The sequence below is a fragment of the Dipodomys spectabilis genome, unplaced genomic scaffold (assembly GCF_019054845.1).
Source record: "Dipodomys spectabilis isolate Male_0828 unplaced genomic scaffold, ASM1905484v1 ptg000422l, whole genome shotgun sequence".
NCBI classification, from domain to species: Eukaryota; Metazoa; Chordata; class Mammalia; order Rodentia; family Heteromyidae; genus Dipodomys; species Dipodomys spectabilis.
The window spans coordinates 7,010,763-7,035,526 of record NW_024871099.1 but is presented as its reverse complement, the minus strand read 5'-3'; the positions used below and the strand labels follow the sequence as shown (position 1 = coordinate 7,035,526).

The window sequence follows — 24,764 nt, the reverse complement described above, 5'->3', positions numbered from 1 at the left end:
ATCCGTTGTTTCTCCATCTCTTAGGGCTTGCTTGTCTCTGAGATTCTGTGGGATCTCACTTGGCTTCTGCCTTCCAGGGTAGGGTACGGGGATTTCAATTGCGAATACTAGTTGGTTCTCTTCTTCTTCCATTGTGTGTTGGGTCTTTGGATTGCTTTCTCCTCTCCGTCTCTCTCCTATCCATCTCCTGATAAATCTGTGCTTATTCTCACTCTCTTTCTCCCTGTTTCTCTCCCCTCGATGTTCTGTCCCTTTGCCCTTCCCTTCTCCTCCGTCCCATTCCTTTCCCTTGCCTTCTTTCCCCTTCCATTTTTCTTTTTCCCTCCCTCTGTTCCTTCCTCCCTTCCTAACTTCTTCCCTCCCTCCCTCTCTCCCTCCTCTCTCCCTCCCTCCCTCCTTCCTTCCTAACTTCTTCCCTCCCTCCTTTCCCCTCTCCCCCCATTTTCTTTCTTTCTTGGACCTGCAAAGATTCATGACGCTTTTGGCCCTTGATCTTGCATTCGTTCATCCCTTCCTTTGTTTCTTGGCTCTTCCCCCACATTCTGGACAGCCTGCAGCCTTCATTCTGGACTCTCTATGCCCTGAGTTGAACCTGTGTACATCTAAGGTTCCCTGTTTGCTCCAGCGTTCAGGGATGGCAGACTGTGCTATGACTTTGTGACAGGTGACACTAATGGCTCCTCTCTTGTCTCCTTGTCCCACCAGGCAGTGAAAGCAGCCAGTACCAGAGCCTGAACCCCACTGAAAATCTGGAAGTATTTGGGAGTTGTTTACTCTGCCATATTATGACACACACACACACACACACACACACACACACACACACACACACACACACACACGGTTACTGCCCGGAAGACAGATTGCCTGTAGAACTGGAAAGCTCTGGAAAGAGCCAGGCTCGTGGGGCTCAGGCCCGAAGCTGTCAGCAGCGCCTCTGACAATAATTCTTTCTTCTCCTGTAAGGTGACAATAATGATTGTCACAGTAGCAGTGGAAGTGATGCACTGAAGGATTGTAGAAAACCCAAGGCAAGCCCTGTCTCCAGATTCTTCCTCTAAATCACTGAACGAGGAAGCTTTGGTCCACTGCCGTAGGAGTCTCCTCCTTTCTATTGCCACAGGGTGTTAATTACACACAAAGTTCATTGTGTGGGTTGCAGAATTATATCAGAAGTTGAAAGCACATCCCCACCCAAGTCCCCTTTTGCCTTTTTAAATTTTTATATTTAAATATCAGTAGCAGAACTTAAGTTCAAGACCTTGTGCTTTGGCTTAGATTTATTTATTTATTTGTGTTTTGTTCATGGTTGGCACTCTGCCAATTGAGCCACACCTCTACTTCTAGCTTTTTATTGGCTTACTGGAGATAAGTCTTGCATATTTGTCTGCTTGGACTGGCTTCAGACCACAACCTTCAGATCTTAGCCCTCTGAGTAGCTAGGAGTAAAGGCTCTTTGCTAGAAGTTTTCTTGATCTCCATACCACAAATAACATGATTAGACTTCTTTCTTTCTTTCTCTTCTTTCTTTCCTCTCTTTCTTTTTCTTTCTTTCTCTCCCTCTCTCTTCTTCCCTCTCGCTTGCTCTCTGTCTCTGTCTCTCTCTCTCTCACACACACACTTTCCTCTTTCTTGTACTTCTTATTTCATGTGACAATATCTATTGCTAGATAGGCACTAGTGGCTCAGGTTTCTGGTACCTCTGTTGCTACTAGGGTGTGTGTGTGTGTGTGTGTGTGTGTGTGTTTGTGTACCAGTCTTGGGGCTTGAATTCAGGGCCTAGGTACTGTTCCTGACCCTTTTCAGCCAAGGCTGGTGCTCTACCACTTGAACCTCACCCCCACTTTTGGCGTTTTTGGTGGTTCACTGGCAATAAAGAGTCTCTTAGACTTCCAAACAAGCCTGGCTTTGAACCTGTATCTTCAGATCTCAGCCTCCTAAGTATCTAGGATTATAAGTGTGAGCTACCAGTGACCAATTGTTTATTTTCTTAATGATGGGCATTCTGACCATGGATAGGTAATACCAGTGTCATTTAACTCAGCCAAGACAGGTTAGAATCTATTAGAAAGATAATTGGATTGGAAATTCCAGGAAAGGCCAAGTCACAGAACACATTGTGCAGGTCCAGGGCACAGGAGATGCATTTCCATCCCCAAGTATTTCTCTCTGAACCCACAGTGGATAAAGGTACAGGATGGATGTAGGATGACAGGCAAAGGGAACATGATGCTGGAGGAGGGCAGAATATCCCCTAGATAGACACCCCACACCAAGCTCACAGGCCAGGCTTCCAGGTGTGGGGGTGTCAGCGCGGGAGCACCCGCAACTTGAAAGTCCTGGGTACATTGCCCAGCCCAGAGCTGAGCGGGGTCAGGTCGATGTCCTCAGGCGCCCCCAGCGGCCGCAAGGTGAAACGCTGCAGGATGGCAGTGAAGTAGAGGAAGAGTTCCATTTTGGCCAAAGGCTCCCCCAGGCACAGCCTGCGTCCTGCAGGGGTGGAGAGGGGAGGGCCAGGAGGAATTAAGGTGAATTAAGAGGGGTGAGGAACTGCACCTCTCCCCCTAAAACTCCCAGAGAAAATCCTGAGGTAGAAAGATGCTTGGAGAAAATGGAGCAAGTGCAAATTCAAACACAGCTGTTCCAGGTTTAAATGTTGATAGTGTCAGAGCTAACTTTTGTGTTCTTGGAAAAGGCACAATTTCTGAGCTCTGTGTGTGTGTGTGTATGTGTGCTTGTGCTGGGACTAGGGCTTGAACTCAGCTCCATGAAGCAGTCAGTGGCCATTTTCCCACAAGGCTGGCTCTCTACTGTTTGATCCACAGCTCTTCTTCCAGCTTATTTGCTGGTTAATTACAGCTGGCTTTAAACTAGGATCCTCCAGATCTCAGCCTCCTAAAGAGCTAGGATTACAAGTGTGAGCCATCAGGGCCTGACTTATTATCTGCCTTTTTATGGGTGTGGGAGTTGAGGCTCCGAGAAGAGAAGTAACAAATCCAAGTCCACACAGGCAGGACAGAAATGGGATGCAAACCCTCTGGGTGTGAGCTCAGCTGTCACCCTCTTTCCTGGTAATCCCTCTCAGGTAGGGTCTGGCACACACTACTGAATATGGTCATTTATTATTTTTCTCCTTGCTACAGAGTAAATGGGGATTTCTCCCCTAAAAGCAGGAATGAGCCAAAACAACGCACCAAAGCTGGCAGTACTTCAATTGTGCCTTGTAGTGACAGAGCTTTTAAGTTACTTTAGAGTTGGGAGAGTGACTATCTATGCATTCACGGATAAGCATGGGGTGAGATGGAGAAGCGAGAGAGTTTATAGAGTGAAATTAGAACTAGGGCTGAGACAGGTGCTGGTGGCTCTGTCTGTAATCTTAGCTACTCAAGAGGCTGAGATCTGAGGATCCTGTTTCAAAGCCAGCCAGAGCAGGAAGGTCCATAAAGCACTCTCTCTCTCTCTCTCTCTCTCTCTCTCTCCCTCCCTCCTTCCCTCTCCCTCTCTCTTTTGTCAGTTGTAGGGCTTGAATTCTGGGCCTGGGTACTTCCCCTCAGCTCTTCAGCTCAAGGCAAGTGCTCTATCACTTGAGCCACAGCCCCACTTCTAGTTTTCTGGTGATTAATTGGAGATAAGAGTCTCATGGACTTTCCTCCTCTGGCTGGCTTTGAACCATGATCCTCAGACTCAGTCTCTGAGTAGATAGGATTACAGGAGTGAGCCACCAGTGTCCCTTAAAACTCTTATCTCCAGTTAACCAGCAAAAAGCTGGAAGTGGATCTCGAGTGGTAGAGTGCCAGAGTTGGAGGTAAGACCAAGTGAGAACAAAGGCCCTAAGTTTAAATTCCAGTTACACCCTCCTCCCCCGCACAAACCACCACCAAAACAACACCAACAGTAACAACAAACAACAAAAACCCTAAGGTTTGGAGACTGACTCATGGGCTTACCAGCTGAGAAGGGCATGAAGGCTGGACTCTTCTTGAAGGACTGATTGGTGTCTAGGAAATGCTCAGGATTGAACTCCTGGGGTGTCTTGAACTGGCTGGGGTCATAGTGCACGGTGTTAAGGAGGGTGATGATGTCCGTGCCCTGTACAGACCAGGAGAGGTCAGTGTTGTGCAAGCTGACATTTCCACTTTTCAGACCTGGAATTCCTGGGGACTTTGAAAGGGCGTGAGGGTAGGGCACTGGACTCCATCTTCATCTGGGGTTCCCAGTGATGCTGGTGTGTGTGGTGGTGTCTGAGGAAGGAATGGGGCCTTCACCTCTTTGCCTTGTGTAAGCAGCTGTTCAATTCCTGGGGAGGGAGAATTCTGAGGATAGGGTTTTGAGCCACATAGGTCCTAAGATTAAGTCCCAAACCCTGGGGATTGGAAAGATGAGCCCCGAGATGCAAGTCTTATGACAGGAAAGGGGTGTGGAGTTAAGGACAGGCCCCAGTGCACTCTGATGGGGTCCTGGGAAGAGGCTGAAGTTGTAGATTTAAGGATCTGAGAGGTGCAATGCTAGGGCTTGGGATGCTTCCTTGCTAAGGCCTTAGGGCACTGGTGGCCATGTCCTAGGGCGCCCACGGCCAGCTGCAAGCGCGGGAAGTCGTGGGCCAGGTGCCTAGCACACCTTGGGTGTCAGGAAGCCGCGGAAGGCCGTGTCCTTGATGACGCGGTGCGGCAGGTTCATGGGGATGACGTCAGCGAAGCGCCGCCCCTCGTGGATCACGGCGTCGGCGTAGGGCGTGGCCGCGCGGTCCTCCAGCGTGGGCTGTCGCGAGCGTCGATCTCTTCCTGCACGCGGGCTGGAGGCAGAGGAGGGAAGGCGGGGAGGGGCTGGGACTGGGGGTGGGACTTCCGGCTGCTGCTGGGATTCTGGGCGGGGCTTCCAGGACCTGGCTGGTTGGCTGATGGGTCCAGTGGTTGGGTGGAACGTGCATGCGCATGCTCTGGGGGGGTGGGGGGGGGCAGGAAAGAAACTTGGGGGTCCACCCAGAGGCTGGGCTTAGGAAGGGGGTGGGTCACAGACAGGGCTTTGTGGGTGGGATAATACAATGGAGGGGGGGATGTGTTTTGGACTTGCTCAGAGTCCGGGCCTTGGGAGGCCTGAGCAGGGAGTGAAACTGGAGAGATGGATTGGGTATGTGGCCACAGGCATCAATTGGGAGATATGGTTGGAGGGGTGGTCAGGGGCGTGGTTAGGGGTGTGGCTTTACATGGAACATGTGGGCGTGGTGAGGGGCGTGTTCTGGGCCAGGATTGGGGGCGTGGCTTTGGGCAGGGCTGTGGGAGGACCTAGAAAAGTGGTCATAGGGGGGACCCCTGCAGCGCGGGTAGGATCCTTGGTAGCAGGTGTGGACCCCTAAGGGCTGGGCTGGGCCACCTCAGGCGTTAGCGCTATGTGGATAGGACTCAGGGCCAGCTGGCAGGGGGGCAGCACCTTGAATTTTGGGGTATTTCATTAGTATGAGGAAGGCATGGCGCAGCGTGGTGCCCACTGTCTCGGTGTCACCGAAAAGGAGGTTATGTGTGGTCATCAGCAGGGTGTCCATTTGGAAGTGGGTGAGCGGGTCCTTCTTCTCCTGCAGAGGTTGACACATGACGGTACAGGCCAGGGCCAGGGGATCCCATTCCCCAACCGGTGCCACCAATGCTGCTGGGTGCCAGGTTGGCTCATTCCCTGGTTCCCTTTCCAGGAAGATGGGTGGGGGGGGGCGGTTTGGGGAGGTGCAAAGACCAGATAGAGAAAATCTCAGCCTCAGGCTCCAGGATGAACTGGGCAGTGGCAAGGTCTTAATGAGCTGTTAGTTGGTGCTCTCAGCAGAGCCAAGGCCCCCAGCCCTTGCCTAATCTGGGATCCCTGGAGGTTTGAGGCCAGGGTAGCAAGAGGGTTGGTTTCAGGCTAGACTACAGGTGTGATCTCTAAGCCGAGGATTACCTGTGCCATCTTGGTGAGAAAACAATCGATGAAGTCCCGGGGATTGTCAGGGTCTGGGGAAGCCTGGTGTTCACGGATGCTGGGAGTGATCAGATCTTTCATACCTCTGAAGTTCTGGAACATTCGTCAGTGCGATCCCACAGGCAGCCAGTCTAGAAGACCCGGGAAGATGTTGTATAGCTGGGGAGTGGGGAGAGTTGGAAGGGCTTGGAGGAGCAGGCAGAGTTGTCTTTTCTTTCTTGTGCCTGCTGCCTCCCCTGGGTCTTGAACTCAGGGCCTGGACACTGTCCCTGAACTTCTACGCTCAAAGTTAGCTCTCTACCACTTCAACACACTTCTTTTTGGCTATTTGGTTGGTTAAGGAGAAATACGAGTCTCATAGACTTTTTTGGTCTAGGCTGGCTTTGAACTGGATTTCTCAGATGTCAACCTGTTGAGTACTAAGATTACAGGCATAAGTTAACCAACAGTGTTAGGATGGTATTTTGGGGGGAATGGATGAAGTTAGGGGAAGAGGACATCGGGTAAATGAAGAGCTTTAAGCCACTTTAGGGATGTGGGTGGCAGAGCTGGCGAGTTGGTAGACTGGGTCAGTTAAGGTTTCTTCTGCAGAGGGGTGTGGCCAAATAAGAACTGGGTGTCCCTACTTGGTCCGTGCAGGGCCTTTCTCCAGAGGGGCGTGGCCAAAGGCGGCGTGGTCACACAAAACAGGGGTGTCCAGATTGAATCAGGGCTGGCCCTTCTCTAGTGGGCATGGCCATATTGGAGCAGTTAGATAAGAATAGGGGTGGGGTGCCTGGGCTAGGGGAAGTTCCTTCTCCAAGGGCGTGGCCAGTGGGGGCGTGGCCAGACCTGTTCTTTGGTGGTCCTTTCTCTGCTGGCTATTTCCAATTTGTGTTTAAATACCGGGAACCACACCCCCTCCCACCCCAGCCCCAGCGCAGCTCTCTCCCATCTCTCACTCTGCTGACTGACCTCGCCCCAGGGGCTGCTCATGATCTGGAAGTTGTCATTGATGAAGTGGATAATGGCCAGCAAACGCTCGTCGCTGTAATCGAAACGGTGGCCGAAGATCACAGAACAGATGATGTTGGACACGTAGCGGCTCAGCACGAACACTGGGTCGAAGGGCTCGCCTGAAGCGTGGAGAAGGCGGGAGGAGGTGGGAGGCGTGGATTTGGGAAGACATCCCACGCCACCCAAGGCCCCCAAACCCATGCAACCTCAGCTGGAATTGCCACGCTGGCATGCAACCATTGACCCAGTCCACATCTTGCAGCACCCACATGGCCACCCAGCATACAAGCCATATACCAGACCCAGAAAATATCTGGCAACACACTGGGCATCTGAAAACCACGACATTCTGCAAATCTCAACAAGACGATACCAACAAAACAGTCTGTGCCTGAGACCACACAGCCCATTCCAGATGATCAGACTTCACAGAACACAGCAGCAATCTCACAGTGCACACACTTACCCACACACAGGAACACAATCCTCAAAACCTCCAACAGCCAAACAGACCACACCCAACTAGAGCAGAGGAACCCATCTCAACAGAGCCCCAAGACCCACTAGTCCCAGCCCAGTCTGCAGTTAAAGGGACTTAATTTGAAGGTTGACTTGGGCTCTCCTCAGTCCTGAGGTGACCTGGGCCAGAATGAATCTCTTTCTCTGAAACTTTTCTCTTCTGTAAAATGGGCTTCACGGCAGTGCCCTGTCTCTTTGTGGGGCTGTTAGAAGATGTCAGTGTTCAAGGGTGGAAACTCCTGATAAGATCTGACTGATTAGGAGACTGTAGAATAATGCTCCCCTCCCCCCACCAAAACATTGATGTCTCCTTCACTACAACCTGTGAATAGACTGTCTTGTTTCTCATAGTAAAAGTGACTTTGCAGATGTGATAAAGAATGGTAGGGCCAGGTGCTGGTGGCTCATGCCTGTAATACTTAAGAGGCTGAGATCTGAGTATCACAGTTCAGAGGGAGCCTGGGCAGGAAAGTCATGAGACTCTTATTTCCAATTAATCACAGAAAAAGCCAAAAGCCGCACTGTGGCTCAAAGTGCTAGAACACCAGCCTTGAGCAAAAGAGCTCAGGGACAGTACCAGGCTCTGAGTTCAAGCCCCATGACTGATTCCTCCCCCCACACAAAAAAAGAATCAAGGGAATAAAAAAGAAAATTAAAAAAAAAAGAAAAGAATAATTATGGGAGAGCCAGGTGCTGGTGACTCATGCCTGAAATCTTGGTCATAAGTGGACCCTCCTCTAGGGGCGCTATTCTCAAAACGAGGCAAGTAAGGCCCCTTCAGAAGTTTTGCATTCACCACAGTGCCTACTAAGAAGGATGGGTGTGGGTTAGGGGTGCAGGCTGCATTCATTAAGAACCCTCTCCACTCTGACCTTGTGTATTCTGCAGGGACTCCAACAGGAAGCTGCTTTCCTCCAGGATCTGCTCCTCCATGCTTCTCTTTCCCATCCCAAAGTTCCGTAGTATCTGGACAGAGAACTTTCTCAGGGCCTTCCACCGTTCTCCATTGGAGAAAGCGATGCCTGGGGAGAGGAGCAGTGCTTGGCTCAGTGGACAACTCAGCCCCTGAATCCCCCTTTTCCTGGTGTTTGCTGGAAGGGAGACTGAGTCTCTTTCCAGGGAACCATCCCTGACCCTCCAGGCTGAGCCAGGTTGTTTTCTTGGAGTTTTCACGGGGCCGTGGGCTTTCCTTTGTCCAATTCTGAACATTCTGACTATTTCTTTAAGGACCCCATGACTGCTGGATATTGGTGGCTCCCACCTGTCATCCTAGCTACTCAGGAGGCTGAGATCTGAGGATCATGGTTCAAAGCCAGTCTGGGTAGGAAAGTCTGGGAGACTTTTATGTCTAATGAACCCCAAAAAATCCAGAAGTGGAGCTTGGTTCATGTGGTAGAGCACCTGTCTTAAGCACAAAAGCTGGAGTTGGATAGTGATGGGGATTGGGATGGCGGTGCCATTCAAGGTTCTGGAGTGACGGGGGTGGGGAGGAGAAGCTTAGGGAATGGTGGAGAAGGGAGGAGGCTTACCATTGCCCTTAGTAAAGTTGAAAAACACTGGGTAATCTCCACGGCCACTGAACTCCTCCCCCTGGTCCACCAGCGCCTCCTTCACTGTTTGGTAACCGCTGAGTACCACGACTCTCCTGGGCCCCAGGTACACGGTGTACATGGAGCCATATTCCTTGCTCAGCTGAGGATGGAAGGAAGTCACAGGAGGCTCTTCCCCCTCCCCCACCCACACCCCATCTCGTTCCCCCAAGGCCCCATGCCTGCACCTTGGTGAGTGAGGTCAGCAAATCTTGGGAGCGGAGCTGCAGCAGGTTCCCCAGAATGGGGAGAGGCCTGGGGCCCGGGGGCAGCCGGCCCTTGTTGTGAAAACCAAAGGACAGGAGCAGGTAGATGCCGGCCAGCAGCAGGAGCAGCACCGCGGTGCCCACACTGTCCATGCCCAGGCAGCTGCTGGGTCTGGAAAGCAAAGGGAGATGAGAGTAGGGGCCTCTCAGTCCTCTCTCCTTCTGGAGTCTTCCTTCCTCAGGTCCTGGCAATGGGGGCAGGTGGAGAGAGCAGGGAGATAGAAAGAAGCAGAGACAGGGAGAAGCCAGAGGAGAGGAGAGAAGGGGGGAGGGGAGTGAAGAGCAGGAGTATGGGGCAAAAAATAGAGGCTGAGATGTTCCAAATACAGAGAGACAGGAATGTGGATGAGAGACACGGACAGAAACCTGGAGATATATCTGTGTTCTTAGATGTCTGTCTATCTATCTATCTATCTTTCTCTCTCTCTCTCTCTCTCTCTATCTACCTATCTATCTATCTATCTATCTATCTATCTATCTATCTATCTATCTATCTATCTATCTGTCTGTCTGTCTCTCTCTCTCTCTCTCTCTATCTTTCTGTCTGTCTGTCTCTTTGTCTCACTCTCCATCTATGTATTTTCCTATCTATAAATGTACCCACTCCATAACAAGATGTAAAGGTACACAAACACAGAGATTAGGTAAATCAAAACACAGGATTGAACCAGTTTCAGAGAGAGAGAGAGAAGAGAGAGAGAGAGAGAGAAACTCTCAGAAAGAGAGGCTAACATAGACTAGAGAAAGAGGCATAATCAGACCTAGAGCTGAGAAAGACAGAAGAGATGGAGATGAGGAGACAGCGAGGTATAGTTATTTAAATCAACAACTACAACCACAGGAGGAAGCAGGCTTTGTGTCCAAAACAACAAAAACAGAAAACAGAAAAAAACAAAACTCCCAGAGATAGATACTGCAAAACAGAAAGAGAAAAGAAGAGAGAGTGGGGGGTAGGGAGAGAAAGGAGAGAGGCAAAGACTGACTTAGACAAAAAAGAGCCACAGAGACAGAACACAGACCCAGAGACATCTTGATTCCCCTAGAAGCTGGCAGGTAGGTTTGGGGAGAGGGAGATATGGAACCCACAGCCTTAGCTTTGCAGAGTCATCCCTCCTCCTCCACACCCCTCCCCTTACCTGCTGTGCACAGCGGAGGTAACTGGTGATCTGGGCTGTGGTGACTTCTCAGATTGTTTTTATCTGCACCCCTCCTTTGCCCTACCCCAGCCCCGCCTACTTCCCCACCCTGCCCTGGACCAGCAGTCCTGGGGGTGGGGACCACAGCCCAGGAACCCTCCTTCACCTGGGGCCTTTAGGCTGCAGACTGAGCTGTGCTCTCCCAGCCGAGGTCAATGCAGATTTTTGTCCCTGATCAGGGGGAAGGCTTCTGCTCTAGGCTGGGTTCTAGGAGGGGGGGTGGTTGTTGGGTGTGACCACAGACAGAGCCAGCCTGAGTTCATGCAGCATTTTTGGATACTTCAGTTTTTATTTCTCTGGGTTTAAGGCCAATTCTGCGACTTACTGGTCAGAGACCTGGGGGAAGGTGATTTCTTCCCTGGGATTTTCTTGTGTCTAGGGGGCTGAGTTCCCATAGCTCTCTCCTTTTTCCTCTCCTCCTCTTCTTCCTTCTATTTGTTTGTTGCCAGTCCTGACACCTGAACTCAGGGTCTGGGCACTGTCCCTGAGCTTCTTTTTGCTCAAGGCTAGCACTCTACCACTTGAGCCACAGCGCCACTTCCAGCTTTTTCTGTTTTTGTGGTATGGATGAATTGAACCCAGGGCTTCATGCATGCTAGGCAAACACTGTACACTAAACCATATGCCCAGCCCCTCCTGCTTCTTTATATTCTTATATACATATTTAAGTATATGTATATATGCTTAAATATACATACATATATATACCATACATATATATATACATACACATTCATACATATTCATGTCTATCTATCTATCTATCTATCTCGGTCCTTGGGATGGAACTCAGGGCCTACGCTGTGTCCCTTAGCCTCATTTTTCCTCTAGGCTGGTGCTCCACAGCTTGAACCATAGCTCTATATTCTTCAGAGCTATTCTTTGGTCCTCTATCTCTTAGGGCTTGCTTGTCTCTGAGATTCTGTGGGATATCACTTAGTCTCTGTTGGGGAAGGTCTCAGCTATGGGTTCTAGTTGCTTCTCTCCCTCTTCCTCTGTGTCTTAGGGTCTTTGGCTTGCTTTCTTCTTCTGGTTGTCTCTCTCCCATCCTGATAAACCCTTATTTACACTCTCTCTGTCTGTGTCTCTCTTTCTGTGGGTCTGTCTCTGTCTTTTTCTTATGTTTCCAGGAGTGACTGCAGAGCAGTGAGATCGAAGAAAAGCAAAGGAGAAAGTCAGGGTCATTGGAAGGGGAGAAAACAGCCCCAGCCTCCCCAAGCCATGCTTCAGGCCATATTAAGTTCTTTGGCTGTCCCGGGGAGTGTTCCGCCAGCTCGGTCTTGCTCCGTTACTCAACTGGTGTCCAAGTCAGAGTACAGAGTGTCAGATGCAGATTTTGGCAGAGGACTCTTGAGGCCAAAGATCTGGGGGAGCGAATGGAGGTGGGGCTTCCCCTCCCCAATACCACAGCTCTGCTCCTCTGGGAGGCAAAGGAAGGAAGGCTGGGCCCCCCTGGGGGGGGGGAAGGTGACACCCCAGGTGTCAGGTACCTGAGAGCTGGGGGGTGGGGAGGGACCCATGGTGTGGATTCTGTCCTGAAAGTCTGGTTTGGGCAGGGCTGGGAGAGGGGGATTATGGGATTACAGGTCTCTGCTTTCCCAGGGCCTCCCTGCCTCCTCTGGGGGGGGGGGGGAAGGGTGCTGCCTGGACCCCTTCCAGCCCTCTCAGCAGTTTGCCCTGACTTGGAACTGTATTCAGAGGCATCTGAGGGGTGCCCGCCTCCCTCGGGGGGGGGGACCCCCACCCCCGGGAATTCAGAAGAAGAGGTTTGAGTGCTGTCAGGGTTGGATGGGCTCCAGCTGGAATGGCTGGGGGAGGGGGGAGGAGGGATGGGCTGTCCTTTTCCCACATGGGCCCCACTCCAGGGTCGTCAACAGGCCAGAAACCAGGCCTCCAGCCCTCTAGTAATCCCAGACATGGATCCCCGCCACCACTACACATCCTCCGGAGAGGAAGAAGGCAGTGCAGATGACAGCCATGGCACTGAGGGGTGACAGGAGACAGATACAGACCTGACCCACTTCCCCCCCAGCCTCCCCCCTCCACACACCAGCTTCCTGTCTAGATCCTGCAATATGGTTCCCTCCCCTTCCCTGCTCTTCCCTCCCGCACCTCTCTCTTCCCTTCTCTCCCTCCCCTCTCCACTTCTTCCCTCCTCCCTTCCTCTTTCTCCCTCCCTCCTTCTTCCTTCTTCTTCTTCTTTTTTTTTTTTTTGGGTCTGGTTGTGGGGCCTGAACTCTGGGCCTGGGCGCTGTTCCTCAGCTCTTCAGCTCAAGGCTAGCGCTCTACCATTTGAGCCATAGCGCCACTTCTGTCTTTTTTTCTTTTTGTTTATGTCCTGCTGAGGAATCAAACCCAGGGCCTCAGGCATGCAAGGCAGTGCTCTACCACTGAGCCACCTTCCCAGCCCTTCTTTCTTCCTTTTACCCTTTCTTTCCTCCTTCCTTTTCCTCCCTCTTTCCTTTTCCTCCCTCCCTCTTTCCCTCCTTTCCTCCCTCCCTCCCTTCCTCCCTCCTCCCTCCCTCCCTCCCTTTTTTCCTTCTTTCCTTCCTTCCTTCCTTCTTTCCTCCCTCCCTCCCTTCCTCCCTCTCTTCCTTCCTTTTCCTCCCTTCCTCCCTTCCTTCCTTCCTTCCTTCCTTTTTTCCTTCCTTCCTTCCCTCCCTCCCTCCTCATCCCTCTGTTTCTCTGTTCCTCTCTGTTTTCTCTCTCCCCCCCTCCCATTAGGTATCCACTTTCTGCAGTATTCTACTAATCTCAAACCTCCATAGAGCTATTTATGTCTTCATTATGGGGCTGGGAAAGCCCCATAATCATGTGTGGGTAATGCACAGCCATGCTGGAAATATGAGATGTTCAGAGACTTTGCTTGGAGTCTGGCAACACTGAAGTGTATCTTGGGAGGACTGAGTGCTAACTCTGTGTGAGTGTGTGTGTGTGTGTGTGTGTGTGTGTGTGTGTGTGTGTGTGTGTGTGGTGTAGCTTTTTTCCTCAGAGTTAGCCCTCTACCACTTGAACCACAGCTCCACACTTCCAGCATTTTGCTGGTTAATTGGAGATAAGAATCTCATCTCATGGATTCTCCTGCCTAGGCAGGCTTGAAACCCCAATCCTCAGTTCTCATCCTCCTGAGTGCATAGCTGGGATTAAGCGTGTGAGCACTGGCATCTGACAAGGCAACCTTCTGATGCCTTTGGTGTTAGATCTTTGAAAAGAATATGGTAGTTGGAGGAAATGGCTCTTTCTCCTGGCTGCAGGAATTTAATTCTGGAAACTTTATTTGTATTCCTTGTTTAGTTTGTCCTTCTGTGCTTGTTGTACTGTTTGTCCAAGGTTTTTTTTTTTTTTTTTTTTTTTTTTTTTTTACCAAACCCCTCCTTTTTTGGAGAGCTGGAAATGTGTATACTACATATTCCAAATCTCTATGTGCGGAGAAGAAGCAGAAAGCAGGAAGAGCCACCCAGAGCCTAATTGGAATGTCATGGTTCAGATTTGTAGCCTTTGTTTTTTCCCTTCTTTGGGATTGAGCCCAAGGCTCATGAGTACCAGGTGCGCACTCAAGCCCTTGGCACTCTGCCCATTCTGTGGTCTGCCAGATAAATACTTTTTCTTTCTTTCTTTTTTTGGGGGGGTCAGGTCGTGGGGCCTGAACTCTAGGCCTGGGCACTATCCCTCAGCTCTTCAGCTCAAGGCTAGCGCTCTACCACTCGAGCTACAGCACCACTTCCGGCTTTTTTCTTTTTGCTTATGTGGTGCTGAGGAATCAAACCCAGGGCCTCAGGCGTGCAAGGCAAGCGCTCTACCACTGAGCCACCTTCCCAGCCCTGAATATTTTTTTCTGGAAGCTCTGAGCACTTCCACTTGAGCTCTGATTTATAAACTGCCGTGAAGCAATTATTTAACCTCCACTTTTTGAATAGCTGGTGAATGCCCAGAAAGAGGACATTTGAAGGTGGTGAGGTTGGAGGTGGCGAACGGTGCACGCTGCCTCTCTAGTGTTCAGAAGAGCTTAGATCTAGGCTGGGATGTAGTCGCTCAAGCGGTAAAGCACTTGTCTACTAAGTCCTAGGTTCAAACCCCAGGAACACCAAACAAAACTTGGGCTTGTTCTTCATGGTTATATAGAGACACTTCACTCTAACCCATGGTGTTAGTAAGGAGAAAACATGGTCCTCCTGAGGCCCCGAGTCCAGGAACATATCATGCTGCCCTTGGTGGTGTCCTATGACCCTCTTATTGGGGGCTTGGACTGGGGACCACTAGTCTCCTTTGGGTGATTCTAGAACCTCCGGGAGTGGATGGGGGGGGTGTCAGTGCAACAGTCTGTTTTTTTTCTTAGTGGGATGATGATGATGATGATGATGATGATGATGATGGTGACAATGATGGTGATATTATGACCATGTCTCAGTCTCAGAACACCACCACCATGAGCAACGACAACCACGAAACCACAACCACTGGAAAGTTGTTTCTCTGTCCCAAAGCCACCCAAGGGAATCAGTCAATCCTCAGGACTCCTGGTGGGCTCCACCAAGCCCATGTTTGTGGGGATGGCATCCTGGGAAGGGAAGCTCTGGGGGCAAGCTTCAGAAAGGTGAGTTTAGATCCTGTATATGCACCTGTGTTTACTGTAGGTGTGGAGTTTGTTTGCAGTGTTTTGTAAAGCTGAGGAAAAGGACTTGGCAGAGACCCCAACTTTCCTGCTGGCCCATGAGACTTGGATGAAGAATTGAGCCTGTGAGAAGGTAAATGCCAAGGATGGAGTGGCGTGTGCAATCCTAGCTTGCCCAGCTCGCCTTTTCCTTCCTCTTCACCATCTTCCTCTTTCTCCTCTCCTTCGTCTTTCTCCTCCTCCTCCTCCTCCTCCTCCTTCTCCTCCTCTTCCTCCTCCTCCTCCTCTACCTTCTCCTCTTCTTGTTCTTCCTCTTTTCCTCCTCCTCCTTCCCTTCTTCCTTCTCCTATCTTCTTCTTGCTGAGAATCAGGCCCACATGGTAAGCACATAACTTATCACTGAGCTACACCTCAAAAGGCCCAGGCTTTCTTTCTGCAATCAAAAGCCATGGAATTTGAGGCAGAGATCTGAGGATTGAGGTTTAAGGCCAACCTAGGCAGGAAAGTCTGTGAGATTCTTTGTGTGTGTGTGTGTGTGTGTGTGTGTGTGTGTGTGTGTGATGAGGCCTGAACTATGGGCCTGGGCACTGTTCCTCAGCTCTTCAGCTCAAGGCTAACACGCTACCACTTGAGCTGCAGTACCACTTCCGGCTTTTTCGGCTTATAGGGTGCTGAGGAACCAAACCTAGGTCCTCATGCATGCAAGGCAAGCACTCTACCACTGAGCCACCTTCCCAGCCCCCGTGAGATTCTTATCTACAGTGAACCATCAAAAAAACCTAGAAATGGTGTTGTGGCTCAAATAGTAGAGTGCTAGCCTTGAGCTCCAAAGTTCAGGGATCGCGCCCAGGCCCAGAGTTCAAGGCTCCAGACTGGCACACACACAGACACAAAGAAAAGGCATGAATGCCTTGCCCTCCCCATGACCTGCTAGCTGACTGTTTTGTAAAGTGCTGATACAGGTCGCTCTTGTTGTTCATGGTCCTGTAGGAATCTGACCTTTATTCTGAGCCAGAACTTCTTAATACCTTATGTAAACCAAATTCATAGCTGGTCTCCTTTCTGACACACCTTGGAAATGCTCCATTTTCTCTTCACGGTGAGAACCGCAGGCCACTCTGTAAATAAGAATAAGACCTCTAATAAGTGCTTTGAAAGGATCATCTTGGCGCTCTGCTTTTTTATTCTTTTGGTTGCTGTTTAGGGTGGTAGTAGGATTTGAACTCAGGGTCTTGTGTTTTCTAGGTCAGAGCTCTACCACTTGAATCATGCTTTCATCTCTTTTGGCTTTTTGTTTGTTTTTCAGGCTGGGCTTCTATTTTTTTTTTTTTTTTAATTTTAGATCTTAGACCATGATCCTCCTACCTCTTCCTTCCGTGGAGCTGAGTTTACAGGTGTGCACTACCATTCACGGCTTTGTATTGTCTTTTGAATCCACCCCAACATTGTTTTCTCCTCCACACCCACTGAAGTTGCTGTCTATCCCTTGGGCTACTATTCACTTCTAAAGTGCTAAATCGGAAGCAGCATTGGGATTTGTGTATCTTCATCTTTTTTTCGTGTGGAAAAATTTAATGTAAAATAGATGCATCAATGATACTCACTAGATACTATGTGGGAAAGGAATTATACAACTTGTGGGTGGGGATGGGAGGAAAAATCTGAGAGAACAAGAAAATGGGTGAAATTGTCCAAAGCCGGGCACCTGTGGCTCACACCTGTAATCCTAGCTACTCAGGAGGCTGAGATTTGAGGATCATGGTGTTGAAGCTAACTGGGTCAGGAAAGTTTGTGAGACTCTTATCTCCAATTAGCCACCACAATTGAGTCATGCTCTTATCTCTTTTGGCTCTGTGGACTCAAAGTGGTAGAGCAGTAGCCTTGAGCAAAATAAGTCTCAAGGACAATGACCAGGCTCTGAGTTTAAGCCCCATGACTGACTAAAAAAATGAAAAAGAAAAAAGAAATGTACTCATTACCTGACTTATGTAATTATAACCCCTGTGTATATCACCTTTATCATAACAATAAAAAAGTTAAATACAAAAATGTTCAATAGCTGGATTTTTTTGTTGTTTACTGAGAAAAATTCTATGAAATTAAAACTTTCCATACTCCTGCCTCAGCCTCCTGAGTGCTGGGAGTACAGTTCACTATCTGTTAGGGTTTTGGTATCAGGATGGCATGTTGAGAATTGAATGAGTTGAGAAGTATTCTCGAAACAGAGGCAAAACCTAAAGACAGCCTGCAAAGTTTTGTGGCTGGCACTTGTTACCCTAGCCACTCAGGAGATCTGAAGATCTCCTGAGATCTTCAGGAGATCTGAGATCTGAAGATCGTATTTCTAAGCCAGCTTGGGCAAGAAAGTCAGTGAGATTCTTATCTCCAACAAACTACCAAAAAGCCAGAAATGGAGATGTGGTTCAAGTGGTAGAGTACTAGCTTTGAGCAAAAAAGCTCAGGAATAGCACCCACGTCCTGATTCCAGCCCCAGGCCCAGCACACGCACATGCACACACATAACCATACACACACAGACACATACACAAAGATACACAAAGTTAAATAAAAATTGAGACCACTTTGCAGTGAAAAATCTCTTCTGTATACTAGGAAGGATAAACAGAATATTGATATGGCCAACTTCCACATAAAAATTTCTGAGAAAACATTGTTCTTCCATGGTCAAGATAACAAAATGAGTTTATTGGATGACAAAAATTATGAACATCTTGAATGGATTTAGTTTCCTCCAAGAAAATAGTTTCCAGCTCAATAATGATTTATTTTTAAATTGTGCAATGAGGATTATTGCAATGCCAGAGCATTTTTGAATACTTTCTCCTTCCTATTCCTCTTTCTTCTTCTCCTCCTCAACTTCCTGAGTAGCTGGGATTATAGAAATAAATCATAGGTGCCTGACTTACTTTCTTTCCTTTCTTTATTTTGTTGGTTGTGGGGATTGAACTCAGTGCCTGGGCACTGTCCCTCAGCCTCTTTGTGTGCAAGGGCTAGCATTCTGCCACTTGAGCCACAGCACCACTTCCAATTTTTGAATGGTTTGTTGGAGAGAAGAGTGAGTCTCTACAGGGACTTGTCTGCCTCGGTTGGCTTCAAACTGCAATCCTTAGATCTCCTGAGTAGCTAGGAATATAGGCGTGAAACACTGGTGCTCAGCTTTCTTTTTTTCTCTTTTTCCTTCTTTCCTTCCTTCCTTCCTTCCTTCCTTTCTTCCTTTCTTCCTTCCTTCCTGCCTTCCTGCCTTCCTGCCTGCCTTCCTTCCTGCCTTCTTTCCTTCCTTCCTTCCTTCCTCCCTCCCTCCCTCCCTCCCTCCTTCCCTTCCTCCCTCCCTCCCTCCCTCCCTCCCTTCCTTCCTTTCTTTCATTCTTTCCCTCCTCCTCCTTGTCCTCCTCGTCCTCCTCCTCCTTCTCCTTCTCTTCCTCCTCCTCCTTCTTCTTTGTCAGTCATGGAGCTTGAACTCTGAGCCTTGAGCTCTTTTGGTCAAGAGTGTTCTACCACTTTGAGCACCAGCTCCACTTCTAGTTCTCTGGTGGTTAATTGGAGATAAGAGTCACGTGGACTTTTCTGCCCAGGCTGTCTTTGAACTGTGATCTTCAGATCTTAGCCTCCGGAGTAGCTAGGATTACAGGAGTAAGCCACCAGCACCCGGCTTGCTTACTTGCTTGCTTCCTTCCTTCCTCCCCACCCTTTCCCCCCCTCCCCTTTTCTTCTTTATTCTTACCATTCTGGACAGCCTACAAAGATTCAATGCCCCTTTCTGCCCTGAGTAGAACACGGTGTATGTCTAAGGTTCCCTGTTTGCTCCAGTGTTCAAGGATGGTGTACTGTGCTATATGACCTTGTTTGTAATGAAACATGAAAAGTGACACTAATGGCTCCTCTCCTGTCTCCTTGTCCCACCAGGCAGTGAAAATCTGGAAGTATTTGAGAGTTGTTTATTCTGCCATATTATGACACACACACAAGGCCCAAGAGATTCAGTTACTTTGCACTGACTCCCCTGGTCTGCCTTTAGAACTGGAAAGCTCTGGAGAGAGCCAGGCTCATGGGGCTTAGGCCCAAAGCTGTCTGCAGCGCCTCTGGACACTGATTTTTTTCTCTCCTGCAAGGTGACAATAATGATTGTCTCAGTAGCAGTGGCAGTGATGCACTGAAGGATTGTAGAAAAACCAAGGCAAGGGGCTGGGAATGTGGCTTAGTGGTAGCATGCATGAAGCCCTGGGTTCAATCCCTCAGTGCCACATACACAGAAAAGCGAGAAGTGGTGCTGTGGCTCAAGTGGTAGAGTACTCAGCTTGAGCAACAGAAGCTCAGAGACAGTGCCCAGGCCCTGAGTTCAAGTCCCAAAAAAGAAAAAGACAAAAAGAAAAACCAAGGCCAAGTTCTGTCTCCAAATTCTTTGTCTGAAGCCAGGTACTGGATACTCACACCTATAATCTAGCTACTCAGGAGGCTGAGATCTGAGGATCATGGTTCAAAGCCTGCCTGAGCAGGAAAGTCTGTGAAACCACCAGAAAACCAGAAGTGGAGTTGGGGCTCAAAGTGGTAAGGTGCTAGCCTTGAGCAAAGGAGTTCAGGGATAGAGCCCAAGCCCTGAGTTCAAGCTCCATGACTGACAAAAAAAAAAAAAAAGACAAAAATCTTTGTCTAAATCAGTGAACCAGGAATCTTCAGTCTAACACTGTAGGAATCCTTCCCTTTATATTGCCACAAGGTTGGGCTGGGAAGGTGGCTCAGTGGTAGAGCGCTTGCCTTGCATGCCTGAGACCCTGGGTTTGATTCCTCAGCACCACATAAGCAAAAAGAAAAAAGCCAGAAGTGACGCTGTGGCTCAAGTGGTAGAGTGCTAGCCTTGAGCTGAAGAGCTGAGGGACAGTGCCCAGGCCCAGAGTTCAGGCCCCACGACGGGACCTAAAAAATAAAAATAAAAATAAAATAAAAATATATTGCCACAAGGTGAAAATTAGACTTGTACTTAAATTGTGTAAGTGTCAATATTATATAAGAAGTTAAAATTACAACCTTACCCAAGTCTCCATTGGCATTGTCCCTGAGTTCTTTTGCTCAAAGCAAGCACTCTACCATTTTGAGCCATAGCTCCACTTCCAGTTTTCTGGAGGTTAATTGGAGCCAAGAGTCCCACAGGCTTTCCTGCCTGGGTTGGCTTTGAACCTTAATACTCAGATCTCAGCCTCCTGAGTAGCTAGGATTACAGTGCCTGGCTAGACCTTTTTTTTTTTTTTATCTGTATACTGTATAGTTTCCTGTTTCACAGGAAAGGGGATCGCCCCCCTTTCCTACTTCTTATTTCATGTTAAAATATCTTCTTTTTTTCTTTTCAGTCATGGGGCTGGAACTCAGGGCCTGGGTGCTGTCTCTGACCTCTTTAGCTCAAGGCTAACATTCTACCACTTTGAGCCACAGTGCCACTTCTGGTTTTCTGGTGGTTCATTGGAGATAAGAGTCTCATGGACTTTCCTGACAGTGGCTTTGAACCTGTATCCTCAGATCTCAGCCTCCTGAGTAGCTAGAATGACAGATGTGAACCACCGGGTGCCTGGCTTCTTGTTAGGATAACTGTTGCTATTTACCTTTTAAAATTAGCCTTCAGACTAGAGAGCACACTAGGCAAGACAAGGACTTACATGGAAGAATTATGCTAATTATGTATTGCTAGGATAGTGTTGCATAAGCAGTAACTGCAAACATGATTGCGTCTTTTTTCATAGGCAAACGTAATGATTTCCTGGGCTCCTTAGCTACTGCAGGTCCTGGCTCAGTCCTATCTTTGAGGATTAGTTGGCTTTAGGCTGTTGTTGTAAGATGATTTGGGCAGTGGCTGGAAGGGTGTAAGTGGACCCCCCAGGAATCCTTGGGTCTATCAGACTTAAACATTCTCTGAAGACTCAAGTGGTGCCCAGAGGAGGAGTTGGAAATGTCCAAATGATTGCATGGCCTTTCCTTCTCCAGGCTGGCTTCAAACCAAGATCCTCAGATCTTGGCTTCCTGAATAGCTGGGATTATAGGCGTGAACACCCACCCCCGGCTCTCTTTTGGCAATTAGTAAATGATTTTCTTCACTTAGTGAATAATAAACCAAATAGTGACTGCACTTGGTGGCTTTTTTGCGTGTTTGTGCTGGTACTGGCGCTTGAACTCCAACTCAAGACTGGTGCTCTACCACTTGAGCCATACCTTCCACTTTTGGCTTTTTGCTGTTTAATTGGAGATAAAAGTCTCACAGACTTTTCTTTTTTTTTTTGCTTATATGGTGCTGAGGAATCAAACCCAGGGCCTCATGCATGCAAGGCAAGCGCTCTACCACTGAGCCACCTTCCCAGCCCCTCACAGACTTTTCTGTGAAAACCACGATCCTCAGTTCTCAGCCTCTTGAGTAACTAGTACTGTAGGTGTGAGCCACTGGTGCCTGGCTGCCCTTTTGGTTTTTATTTCAAATTTATTAAAATTTCATACTTAAGGGGTATTATCTAATAATTAAGAACAACTCTTTAATTGTTAAGTAGTTGTATAAGGGAGTTACAAGTCCATAAGTCAGGTGATCAGTACGATGTTTCTTGACAGTGTCACCGCTTCCTTTATTCTCCCCTATTTTCTCCCTGCTGGTCCCCACCCACAAGTTACAAAGTTTATTTTCTACATAGTGTCCATTGAATACAGTGACTTCATTTGCTTACCCTTCCTGCCTTCATTCCTGTGCCGCCCACCTCATTAAGACCATTACTTGGTATTAATTTTTTTTTTTGATCTTTTACTTTTTTTTTTTTTTATTGTAAAGCTACTATACAGAGGGTTACAGTTACATGAGTGAGGTTATGAGTACACTTCTTCTTGAACATTGTTACCCCCTCCATTGTTTTCCCCCTACCATCCCCTCCCTCCCTCCCTTCCCCGAGGTTCTTTTTTTTTTTTTTTTTGATTGTGATTAAATGATTACATAATTTCAAAGTCACAAGTTCATTCTAACTTCCCTGGAGCAAATTGTCTACCACAGTCTGTAATATATAACAGTGTTCACATGTTATATACCATATTTGTGATCAGCAGCATGGGGATATTTAGTAGTGGTTCAACCAGATGAGCGGGAGTTCTTTGTTTCTTAAGTCCTGTTAGTTTTATCGTATCACCTAACCTTTTGGATTTAGCATCCACTTATCAGGGAGACCATGTACCGTTTGTCTCTTCGTTCTTGGCTTACCTCGCTCAACATGATTCCTTCTAGCTCCATCCATTTCCCTGCAAATGCCATTATTTTGTCATTTCTAATGGCTGCATAATATTCCATTGTGTATAGATACCACAATTTTTGGATCCATTCATCTGTGGTGGAGCATCTAGGTTGTTTCCATATCCTGACTATTGCGAACAGTGCTGCAATAAACATGGAGGTGCACGTGTCCTTGTATATTGGTTCCTGTTGTTCAGGGTAGATGCCTAGAAGTGGTATGACTGGGTCGTAAGGGAGGTCAATCTTTAGCTTTCTAAGGACCCTCCAGACTGCTTTCCAAAGTGGTTGTATAAGTGTACATTCCCACCAGCAGTGTAATAGGGTTCCTCTTTCTCCACATCCCCTCCAGCATTTGTCGTTGGCTGATTTGTGGATGTGGGATATTCTGACTGGGGTAAGGTGGTGTCTCAGGGTTGTCTTTATTTGCATTTCCTTCACCACCAGGGATGATGAACATTTCCTCATGTGTTTCTTTGCCATTTTTATTTCTTCATTTGAGAAGTCCCTCTTTAGTTCCCTTGCCCATTTAGTAATTGGTTTGTTAGGTTTGGGAGGGATTAGTTTCTTGAGTTCCCTGTATATATAGGATGTTAACCCCTTGTCTGATATATTGCTGGTAAATATTTTTTCCCAATTAGTTGGTTGTCTTTCTAGCTTAGTTGCGATAGATTTAGCTGTGCAGAAGCTTTTTATTTTAAGGTAGTCCCATTTGTCGAGTCTCTCTCCAACTTGTTGTGACCCTGGGACTCTGTTCAGGAAGTTCCTTCCTGTGCCTATTAGTTCAAGTGTCTCTCCTACTCTGTCCTGCAGTAGTTTCAGAGATTCAGGTTTAATGTTAAGGTCTTTAATCCATTTTGAGTTGATGTTGGTGCATGGTGATAGGCTGGGGTCCACTTTTAGTTTTCTGCATGTGGCTGCCCAGTTTTCCCAGCACCAGCGGTTGAAGAGGCTGTGTTTCTTCCATTGTATGTCTTTGGCTCCTTTGTCAAATATCAGCTGGCTGTAGGCCTGTGGATTTATATCTGGATCTTCTATTCTGTTCCATTGGTCTTCGGGTCTGTTTTTGTGCCAGTACCATGCTGTCTTTGTGATTATAGCTCTGTAGTAGAGTTTGAAGTTCGGCATGGATAGCCCTCCCATATTGTCTTTATCCCCTAGAATTGTTTTGGCTATTCTAGGTCTTTTGTTGTTCCATATAAATTTTTGGACTGTTTTCTGTATTTCAGTGATGTACGTCATTGGGATTTTAATAGGAATTGCATTGAATTTGTATATTAGTTTTGGAAGTATCACCATCTTTACTATATTAAGTCGGCCTATCCAGGAGCATGGGAGGTCTTTCCATTTCCTAGTGTCTTCTGCAATTTCTTTCTTTAACTTTTTATAGTTCTCATTAAATAGTTCTTTTACATCTTTGGTTAGGTTAATTCCTAAATATTTTATTTTTTGGGAGGTTATTGTGAATGGGGTTGCTCCCTTTATTTCCCTCTCTTCCTGTGCATTATCAGTGTATAGGAAGGCAACTGATTTTTGTGGGTTTATTTTGTATCCTGCTATTTTGCCGAAGTGACTTATGATTTCTAAAAGTTTGGGGATGGAGTTTTTGGGATCGTGGAGGTATAGTATCATGTCGTCTGCAAAAAGGGATAGTTTAACTTCTTCTTTCCCTATGTGGATCCCTTTAATGTCTTTTTCTTGCCTTATTGCCCTGGCTAAGGGTTCTAGGACTATGTTGAAGAGGAGTGGAGACAGTGGGCATCCTTGCCTTGTTCCTGATTTTAGGAGGATTGGTTGTAGCTTTTCCCCATTAAGTATAATATTGGCTATTGGTCTGTCATAAATGGCTTTTATTGTTTTAAGAAATGTTCCTTTTATTCCTATTTTCTCCAGAGCTTTTAGCATGAATGAATGTTGAATTTTATCAAAGGCCTTTTCTGCATCTGTGGCGATAATCATGTGATTCTTGACCTTGGCTCTGTTGATATGCTGGATTACATTTATTGACTTACGTATGTTAAACCATCCCTGTGTCTCTGGGATGAAGCCTACCTGATCATAGTGTATTATTTTTTTAATGTGTTTCTGGATTCTGTTAGCTAGAATCTTGTTAAGGATCTTTGCATCTGTGTTCATCAAGGAGATTGGCCTGTAATTCTCCTTTTTGGTTGGGTCTTTGCCTGGTTTGGGGATGAGTGTGATATTGGCTTCGTAGAATGAGTTTGGGATAGCTCCCTCCTTCTCTGTTTCTCTGAAGAGCTTGAGGAGTATGGGTATTAGTTCTTCTTTAAAGGTCTTATAGAATTCTGCTGTGAATCCATCTGGTCCTGGGCTTTTTTTTGTTGGAAGACTTTTGATAGCTTCCTGTATCTCATT

General features: G+C 47.8%; 1 protein-coding gene across 1 annotated transcript; it reads right to left on the bottom strand.

Annotated features, from left to right (window-relative positions):
• Positions 1-2,237: 2,237 nt before the first annotated feature.
• Positions 2,238-10,665, bottom strand: LOC122097366 (cytochrome P450 2F2-like). Its single transcript, XM_042667796.1, is given in 11 exon segments — positions 2,238-2,490; positions 3,948-4,089; positions 4,618-4,769; positions 4,772-4,792; positions 5,428-5,569; positions 5,926-6,105; positions 6,901-7,061; positions 8,334-8,483; positions 8,991-9,153; positions 9,239-9,428; positions 10,619-10,665. Coding segments are annotated over 10 exon segments (1,464 nt in total). The 5' UTR covers positions 9,410-9,428; positions 10,619-10,665; the 3' UTR covers positions 2,238-2,308.
• Between the last annotated feature and the right edge of the window lie 14,099 nt (positions 10,666-24,764).